General features: G+C 37.8%; 1 protein-coding gene across 1 annotated transcript; it reads right to left on the bottom strand.

Annotated features, from left to right (window-relative positions):
- Positions 1–4285: 4285 nt before the first annotated feature.
- On the bottom strand, positions 4286–8540 carry foxf2a (forkhead box F2a). Its single transcript, XM_067363064.1, has 2 exons — positions 6657–8540; positions 4286–5451 (listed from the first exon to the last, which is right to left on the bottom strand). The coding sequence occupies exons 1-2, from the start codon at positions 7636–7638 to the stop codon at positions 5282–5284; spliced, it is 1152 nt and encodes a 383-aa protein (XP_067219165.1). The 5' UTR covers positions 7639–8540; the 3' UTR covers positions 4286–5281.
- Positions 8541–10196: the final 1656 nt, after the last annotated feature.

Below are 10196 nucleotides of genomic sequence, written 5' to 3'. Positions count from 1 at the left end.
TTTCATTATTAATATCTCATCAAGTTATGGTTATTATCTTATGTTTTATTTTCAAAATAAAGTTGGAATTTAATCTTTAAAAACAAGACATCAGTTTTTGTACACTGCTAGGCATCGTGACCTTTTTGGAGAGTATCATGGGCAAGACAGAAACTTCTGGTAAGCAACATAGTAAGAAAAGTGGCAGTCATGAGATATTAATAAGAAAACCACAAATACAACATCCTTCAGTCTAATAGTCTAATTTTTGCTGCATCATAAAATAAACCAGGAATCTGGTTTTGGGTTAAATAAGTGTTAATAAATACATTTATTAAGCATTTATAACATGTGAGTTAAACGGCTCACTATTTGGCAGGTATTGCATTAACGTCACCCTTTTTATTCATGTAGTTATAACTGCATTATTAATGATTTATAATGCATTTGTAAATTACTTATTACTCATTAACAAACACCTTTATAAACCCTTTACAAAGGGAACCTTAATGTAAAGTGTTACCATAAAATATATTCACATGAGCACATTTAAACTAAAGGATTTGTACTCTAATTAATTTGATGCGCTACTCCACATAGGAAGAACCAACGCTATCTCACGACCAATTCGTACTTATTCTACGAGGTGGCTATTTCGTATAAATTCATACGACCTCACTCGTGTGAATTCGTACGATTTGTCTAAACCCCAGTGACGGTTAGGTTTAGGGGCGGGGTTTGGGGTAGGTCATTCGTATGAATTCATACGAATTTGTCAACTCGTAAAATACATACGATTTAGCAAAAAGCGTATGAATTAGTACGAGTGAAGTCGTATGAAATCATACGATTTAGCCACCCCGTAAAATACGTACGAATTGCCGTGAGATCGGGTTGGAAGAACAGACATGCCAACTAGTTACTGACCTGATGCAGACACATATCTGAATCGAACTGATATCTTCTTGGTCTGGAGTGAGGTTTACGTGAGGTAACGTCACGGGGAAATGAGCGGGGCAGCCAGAATTCGGCCCCAATTGCTCTCTATAAGAGGATGCTGCAGTTCCATTTTTCACCATAGATTTACATTGGAAATTTGTGGGGCGCTGTAGAGCTGGGGAGGGCTATGAGACCGGCTGCCACGCTTAGTATCATGATTCATGCCTGCCGAATTAATGCGCTACATTTTAATATATCCTGCTCACTTTACGACTTAAAATAGTCTAGAAAATCCAAAATATATTTGTTGCAGAATGCTGAACACATTTATAATTTGTTATTAATTCAGTGTATAATATAGCCTAAAGGTCTGTGTTTTGGATTTGACATATCCGATTGGCTAATCTTTTCACTATTTTTCATATTAATGAAGTAATTGCTGTTTGTGAATCGTCGGCCATCCCTGTTCACTGGGAATTTTTCTTTTATTTGAACGGCCCTCTCTTAATAAGCTCACAGCGCTCATTATCTGACAGGTGCTTCGGCCAGAAAGCAGGACCGTCACTCATTAAAACTCTGTGTGCTATTCGCGTCTGTGTACTGTTCATGTTCGCGGGCTACACTCACCGGCACATTGTCATCATTTCCCAGAGCCGTGAGTAAACTCATCCCCGTGTCTGGCGGGCGCGGGAGAGGGGCTGCTACAGCTTTTTTTCCCCCTCCGCTCCGCTGGGGTAGCTGCGTTTCATTGTCTAAACCTCGTCTTCTGCTTGCAAATTCTTAGGCTACTATTGCGCGTTCTGTCTCCACATCTACGAGCAGATATAATAATAATGTTAAAATCTTAAAGGCTATAGACAAGCCATCCAATATATGATAGAAAACTAATAGGCTAAGTAATATATGATTTATATAGGCTTCTTGATATTTGTAGGGGGGCCCTAATTCCCCGGGACCTACCTCGCTTATTGGTTAAGTCTGCCCCTGGTAATAATGACAGTTACAGATGATGAAATATTGTAGTAAAACCATGGTTCATTTTTGTAAGGGAAGCACAGTCAGTGTGCAACGCGTTTTTCTGTGCTTCAGGAGCAACTGCAGATCATCTTTTAGCTACTCATTTGTACATTGATGCTTTTACAGCAAATCCTCGTCACACACAATCACAGTTTAAATTTGCTCCATTTATTAGTCTTTATTCCAGTTAGCTTCACATTAGCCTAACGGTTTGGTCGTTTATTTTGTCGCCCGTTACCAGTTTTAAATCGGTGTGTGACGGAAACTTTGTCCGAAGATGGCGATATTTCGGCAGAAACAGGTGAGACGTCCTTGATCTAAATCGAGTTATGAGAGACTGACATTTCCTCATTAAATGTGAATAACGTGATAAAGAACACATTTGCATTAACTTAAATGTCCACTGTGGCACTTTACTTCGTCCTGTAAGCAACCACAGCGACCGTCTAACACTTGTAGCAACTACAGAGAGTTGTTCACTCTGATCAACTGAAATTGGCATGATAACTGCAGTAGGCTCCGTGCCTGTACTTTAAAGCAGGGGTTTTCAACTCTGGCTCTCGAGATCCACTTTCCTGTGAAATTTAGCTCCAACCCTAATCAAATAGCTACACATAAACAAGCTAATCAAGGTCTTCAGGATTAGGCTACTAGAAAGTATCCTTTAGGCTGTGTTGTTTATTCATGCTCATTGCGTCATTGAATGGCTGTTTCCATCAACTGAATTATAATGTGTTATGAATGGACAGTTGATCATCAGACACAGTATATATACTACAGAGAATTTTTAAGTATAACACACGTGACAAGCAAATTTTACTAAAGCGTTCTGTTTGAAAGTGTTTTAAAGTGTGAATGAATGAACAGCATTTATTCTGTTTGAATATAGTACTTAGTATGTAAGGCTTTAAATTCATGCACTTTTTAAAAGTAAATTTTGGTAACACTTTAGTATAAGGAACACATATTCACTATTAACTACGAATTTTCCCTCAATAAACTCCTAATTTACTGCTTATTAATAATTTTATTGTTAAGTTTAGGTATTGGGTAGGATTAAAAAATGTAGAATAAGATAATGCAGAATAAGGCATTAATTTGTGCTTAATAAGTATTTACAAACAGCCAATATTCTAGTAATATGCATGCTAATAAGCAACTAGTTAAAAACCCTAAAATAAAGTGTTACCTACATTTTTAAGTAGCGTAATATTAAAGAATCGTTTTTTAAAATAATTGTAAAACAGTAGGTTTAGTTAACAGTAGAGTGCACTTTTTAAGTGTCAAGTATCTTAAGACAAGAAAGTTTATTATAGTAGTCTATACTAAGGTAATTTATTTACATGTATTGTAATTATATTTAGCCTACTTTAATAATATTAATAATAATAATAATAAAAGGTTGGACGACTGAAGTGCCTGGTAATTATTTGTAATTACTTGACTAATTAATTGACAAAATAATTTTTGGTTACACTTTATTTTAATGTGTCCGTGTTAGTGTATTTATACATTTAAGTACTGAGTAATAATAATTAACTACTTGTACTATAGGGTTAGGGTTAAGATGAGTATTTGGTTTAGGGTTAATTCCATGTAATTATGCATGATTTATGACATGTAACGTGTAACAACGACACTGTAAAATAAAGTGTATATATATATATATATATATATATATATATATATATATATATATATATATATATATATATATATATATATATATAGGCCTATAATTTTTTTTTTTCAGAAAATGTTTAGTTTTAGTTTTGTATTATTTTGAGGGAAAATAATGTACACAAAGTAATTTAAATAAGCTTCAATATACATATCGACCTGATTAGCCTACACATTATTATGAATTCATTTGCATTTTACTTTTCACAGTATTTGATATAACAGTAGATGGCGACATTGCACCACGTTTAACTATTAAAAATTCAGTGGTTCTGCGTAGGCCTATATGAGTAATATGGATTCAACCTTTAAAGACGTTCTCTATTCTTTCTGCTCGTTGATAATTCCAGTAATAATCAAATTCAGCTATATGATATGGCCCCCGCTTTTATTTGATTGTCTCTGATTTTATGGGACTTAGATTCAGTGCTTGAGTTTGAGATTTAATTGAAAAATTGGCTTTTATACGTTTAATTTATTATCTGATAAAAGTGCGTATATGGCTTAGATGCGCCTTCGATCGAGTTTTACTAAACTTACTGTGCTTAAATTGGTCATATATATGTCAAAAGTGTGACTTACTTTGTCAAGTTTATATTGTCTTAACTGTCGTAACCCAGTTTCATCGTTTTTTTTTTTTTATATTCATCTATTTTATCTATTTTTACTTACTACCTGTTTATTTTATTTTTTTACAACAATCTAAGAAGGACGTTTTCTTTACTCTTGAAGTGTGTATTTGATTCTGAAGAGGCCAGATATTTTTATAACTAAAATGTACAATTTTAAAGGCAACTGCATAAATAAATACAATAAACTAAAATGTTGATGGTTCAAATATTTTGGGTTTTTTGATCCAGACAAACAAGTAACTCATTTAAAAATTAAGCAATAAATAAATACACTTAGCCTACTGTTTTTGAGAATACATCGTTTTATTGTACTGTACATAACTGTTTTGTCAACTTGTTAAACTAACAAAAGTGCAATCATTATTATTCTATTATGGTTTTCGTAGGCCTTTTTCCTTTTACACAGGAAATTACCCACAGACCTACACATTCACCCCTGAAAATATAAGAGGTGGAATCATCGAAGAGCTGTCAAAAAGAAACACACATAAGGTTTAGACAAATAAGATAGGCTATTTGGTATTCAAGTGGGTTTGCGACACGCATCAAATCCCACACCACTGAGCTGTAAGTTCTGTATTTCGTGGTGTTGCTGAGTGCATCTAAAATAACAAGTTTTAATTTTACTACGACTTTATTATGCTCACTTATTGAGAACATTGCCCTCTCATCCTCATTGAATTCATACAAAACATTTGGCTATTGATTATGGACTGGAATAAAACCGTTTTGTTAAACAACGTGTATCCTTATTTGCAGATGTTTCGAGGTTTTTCCAAGATAGTAAATATATTTCATAAACTTTCCAGCACACTCTCGCTCCCTGTGGAGTCCTCAGTTCCGATCAATTCATCCTTCATGGTTTCTCTCAGTGAATACGGAGAGATAAACGGCTTCACTTTTACGTCTTCCATTTATTTTATTTATTCTTCGTAGAAAACCGTGCATCAAGCACACACAATCTCTCATCTTGCGAGCTCAGTCCGTACGTTAGATGTATTATTCTCCCCCTCCCCTGCTTGTCATAGTTTAAATTACATAACGCATGGCTTTACATCTTGACAGACTCCTTGGTGATGATGAAGCTGATGATGATAGTAGGATCCACTGGTGGATGGATGAAACGACGTTATACCGTTGAAGTTCAGCACAAAGTCTTTTCTGTCACAGACTGGCGATGAGTGGCTTTGGTATCGAGACATTCCTACACACGAAAAAGAAAAAAAAAAAAGAAAAAAAAAGAAAAACAATCAATATATTGCTAGATTAATATCGCCAACGAAAGTATGTTTAAATGTCATTAACTGTCTTTAAGCGCATGCACGAGTTTATGTTTTCTTTCAGTTTACAGCAATTTAATATTATTTTTATGTTTTGAAAGACATGCTCTTTACCGGCACAAATTATGTATTCTAGTTATTTCAACGCCATGTCAGTCTTTAAAGAACAATGGCATTTTTTAAATGGAATTCATTAATGGAATTCTAGCAATTATTCACGACGTGTTTGTTGCATTTTCTTTTCATTAACATTTTTTAAATGACATTTAGGTGACTTTTTTTTCACCTAAGCCTCATACAAAGCTTCACATTTAAGACAGTCCGCACTGGCTAAACTGAACCAATTGAGGGATGTGCGTGTAAAATCCTCTTTAGTTTGCAGTAATGTTGGGTTTTCATTACCGATCCACTGGCAAAGACGACATTGTTTTCGTAACCTTAAAAAAAAGATGGAAAGGAAATTCTCAAATAGCGCAATAGGGCCTTCTGCGTCAGACATTTGCTATTTTCCTAATTAGACAGTTTCTCCAACACAGCATTGCAAGGAAATCAACTTTATTGGCACGCTCAAAAATTAATTCATAACATCGGTCTATAGGCGCCCTTAACACGTTGGCTAAAACATTGTAGGCCTCTGAAAATAATTTAGCTACTTAATTTTCCGAATTTGAGGGAATAAAAAGTAGAATGATTGTACAGTACAGATGTAATTGTATGTCTGGCTCAAGGAATTTACCCATTCTTTAAATATTATATTGTATTATTATTGTAAATTAATATCGATGAATAGATAGGCTATAACGAAACAATAATTGTAATAAATTGTAGGCTATAGCTTTAAAAGCAAATATTCTGTGCTACTACATTGATACATCGAAAAAAATAGGCCTAGGCTAGGCTAAATTGTTAAAACAGTGCTTTTTGTACACAAACATGATTTTAACATCAATATGTTTGCGTGCTTAAATTATGTTGTATTTAGCCAGGCTTTTTAGTTTAAACGAAAATTTATTTTTATTATTTTTTTTAAATGTTTTTTATAATAACAGCAGCTAGACTAAATTCTGATAAACTTTATATGCAGATATTAAACCGAGACATTATAAAGACTGTGCAGTGGCGGCTTTACCTGAGATGTCGGCCGAGTCTCTGCCGTTGTGATGGAGATAGCTTTGCTCCAGAGAATAGGGAGGCATACTCGAGTGTAATCCAGAGGAGGTCGGGCTGCTGGAAGTTAGTGGCTGCTGTTTAATATAAGGAGACACGCCTGATGAAGCCCAATGTGCCGAGGCGGCTCCATACGGCGAATGGCACTCCAGGGAGCCGCTCATCGCCGGGGGTGAGTGAAGCGGACTGTTGCTGCTGTCTGGGCCGTACTCGCCGTTGGAAGCAACTTGGCATGCCGTCATGTACGTGGAGCCCGGACTTGATGACATGTGTGAGACATGATGACCTGCACTAAGGCCATCGTATCCCGCGTGAACGCCAGGCACCGGGTTGGTCATCATGTCCAGATTATAGCCATTGGCATGGCAGGCCAGGGATGAGGAGGGCGACTGGAAGTCAAAGTTTTGCGGCAGCATGGAAGCGCCGAAGCCGATTCCGTTCATCATGCGGTACATGGGTTTGAGAGCCTGGCATTTCCTTCGGAAACCGCGGGGCCTGCGTCGAAAAGAGCCCTCCTCGAACATGAACTCGCTCCCGGGGTCGATGGTCCAATAGTGGCCTTTACCCGGCCGCCCGAGGCCCTTAGGAAGTTTGATGAAACATTCGTTGAGAGACAAATTGTGTCTGACAGAATTTTTCCAGCCCTGATAAGAACCCCTAAAAAACGGGAAGCGAGCCTGGAGGAACTGATAAATTTCACTCAGCGTCAACCTTTTGGTCGGAGAGCTTTGTATCGCCATGACTATAAGAGCGATATAGGAATAAGGTGGCTTTTCGGGGCGCCTCATGCCCGAATTGGACTTTTTGCCTTTGCTACCGGTCGTAGCTGTGCTCTCCAGCACTGTCTGTGTGTTCTGAAGCGCCGAGTGCATACCACTGGATGTCGGGCTGGATCTGAGGGGAGGCGGCGGGTCAAGCTGCTGCTGAGAGCTTTCGGTCGTCATTGCTAAGCCTTGCAGCCTAAAGGAAGCTGAATGGATGTAAAACGATAGGATCAGTCTTGAAAAATATTCAGTCAAAAGCACCTCGGGCTATAAAATGAAGGAGAAAACTATAGGTACTCCAAGAAAATCTCTCTTAAAAGCCAATGACTGTTCAAGGCGGCCGAGGTCAGTACGCCAAAATTCTGCTCTGCTCGCAGGACGCGCTCCTCGTTGAAGCCACCAGCTGTGTGTCGCCAGGATAGCGACCCCTCCTTAGTCTCTTGGTGGCCATCGTGAGGACTAATCCTTTAAGAGAAGGAAACTCAATGCTCCAGAGTCCTCTGGCGCAAAGACGTGCGGCCAAACAAAACGCGACCACCTATCAATTCGTAAATCTCTTTCTGCCCCCTAGATCCCCACTAAATTCCTCCAAGAAATCTCCTCAAACTGTGGAGACCCACCCCTTTCCATGTCTGGCATACCTCCAGCTATCGGTCTGGCAGGAGGCTGTGCAGAGTCCGAGGAGAGAGACTCCCCACCTCCCCTCTGACAACCTAAATACACGCAATAACGCCATTTATCAAGCCTAGTCCGACATTTCAATCAACAGCGCCACACGCCAAACACCGGGGCGAAAGCTGTCAGAGCTCCAGTAATTAATGGTGTGTTTTGGTGAGAGTTCTGGCACTAATAGATGGGAGGTTGAAATAAAAAACGCACTTCTAGTGAGTGGCGCGTTCGTATTGCTCGCGCATTTGACCAACGAAAGAACAGCCATATAACGTGCGAAGTAAGAGTTCGTTGCTTCGTCAAAGAGAGAAGAATGTGAGCGCGTAAGGCAGTGACCTGGTTGAGCATCTCGTCAAGTTAAGCATGATGGGGGTGGGCGAAAAAAGTCCCTCTCCAAGTGTATACAAGTTCTTGTAAAGGGCTGTTCTGGATAAATGATTTTGACATGAGTGGAAGCAGGCTTTTTCCATCAGCCGCTGCGCCAGTGCTTGGATACCACACACAGCGCAGTGTCAGTTTACCGTCCCGGACCCCCGATCATCCCCCCTGAGAGGAGAACTAATTAATTGTGGAAAATGAGCTTAATTGGCCATACGAAAAAATCTCCAGTGCAAAGCAACATCCATGATTATCGCTAAAGAAAAACAATAGAAAAATGTCCAAAGTCACTTGAATTCATTTTAATTATTTAATTAATAATTTCCAACAAACTTAACAATCGATGTCGATTAATAATCTAATAATAATAATAATAATAATAATAATAACATATTTTATGCTTTACTAGTTCTATAATTAACGAACTTTGTTTTATTATCTTTGCACGTAACAGTGGTTATTTAAAACAATTCTCTGTGTGTCTATTTATTTGCTTTGTAAAATAATCGATTCTGATGAGAGCCTCTTCAAGTTTAAGCATCAGGCCTATACTGCAGTTTTGGCTTCGTCATACAAGCACTGAATGCTGTCGATTCCGAGGGCAATTTTCACAACCATGCCTCATAGGCAGAAACAAGCAGTCTCACAAAGACAACAAAAGGATGTAAAGATAAAATCAGCCCTCGTCATAACAATAAAGGTAAAGAAAATAATCGCCCCAAAAATTCCCGGCAACATCAAACCCACTATCCCTGCTGCGTTCAGGATGCACGCTTGGCTTAGAAAAAGCCGTACTCGGTGCAAAAAGAAAAATACGTGAAAGTCTTTGAAGGTTTAACACCGCAGCCTCTCGTTGTGGGGATAATATTGTTGTGTTAGACTACTGGATTCCTCTACTGTTGTTGGTGACCTTTTGACTAAGGGTGACAACAAATTGACGTCGAGTATCTGAGGCCGTATTTGAATGCTGATTGGCACTGGTCAGATCTGTCGATATTAAAGTTTTTTGTTCTCGGCGTGACAAGAGGCTCTTCGGAGGACGGATATTTTCAGTTCTGGGCAGAAAATATAAATATTGAATTGCTAAATATATCTGTGTCCGCTCTCGGGGAAACTCTACGAAGAAAAAACAAAGCACCGAGTTCTCGAGGCGCCTAAGAATGACGAATGTTTCTCTCCCTCACAAGTCCAACAACTTCAGCAATTGTTTAAATTTCAATCAAACAAATAAACTGCATGATAATAACAAAGATTATGCTCTTTGGGGAATTGCTGACGTGGGTTTTAATTTTCCCTACATCGTCATCTTGATATGTAAAAAATTGATATATACCTATTAAAATGTAGTCCATCATTTTTTTTTAATAAAAGAATCCCATTTGACCATGTGAATGAAATTTGATCATAATAATCTTGTGAATTAAATTATTAAAATATTGATTTTTAAATATACTTTTGCCTGTACTGTGCTGTTATGTAGTGTAGTAGCCTAGATGATATATTATACATTGCCTCCTGTAGGTTGCAGTATAGTCTCTCCAGTTGATAGCCCTTCAAAACACCATAAATGGCAATAGGCCTTGTCAGTTTGATTGGTGGCAATGACTTTCTCCTTGACGTCACATAACATAATAATTAGAAGTTGAGGTTTTTTGTTTGTTTGTTTGTTTGTTTGTTTGTTTGTTTGTTTG

Source organism: Chanodichthys erythropterus, chromosome 16 (genome assembly GCF_024489055.1).
Source record: "Chanodichthys erythropterus isolate Z2021 chromosome 16, ASM2448905v1, whole genome shotgun sequence".
Lineage (NCBI taxonomy): Eukaryota > Metazoa > Chordata > Actinopteri > Cypriniformes > Xenocyprididae > Chanodichthys > Chanodichthys erythropterus.
The sequence above is the reverse complement of the archived record's forward strand: the minus strand, read 5'-3'. Positions and strand labels throughout refer to the sequence as shown.

What these genes read in the sequence shown, in the direction of transcription:
- foxf2a (XM_067363064.1), bottom strand. Translation starts at nt 7,638, where the DNA reads ATGACGACCGAAAGCTCTCAGCAGCAGCTTGACCCGCCGCCTCCCCTC. An exon ending in AGACTCGGCCGACATCTCAG is followed by an intron (nt 5,452 to 6,656) that starts GTAAAGCCGCCA and finishes TTTCGTGTGTAG; the next exon opens with GAATGTCTCGATACCAAAGC.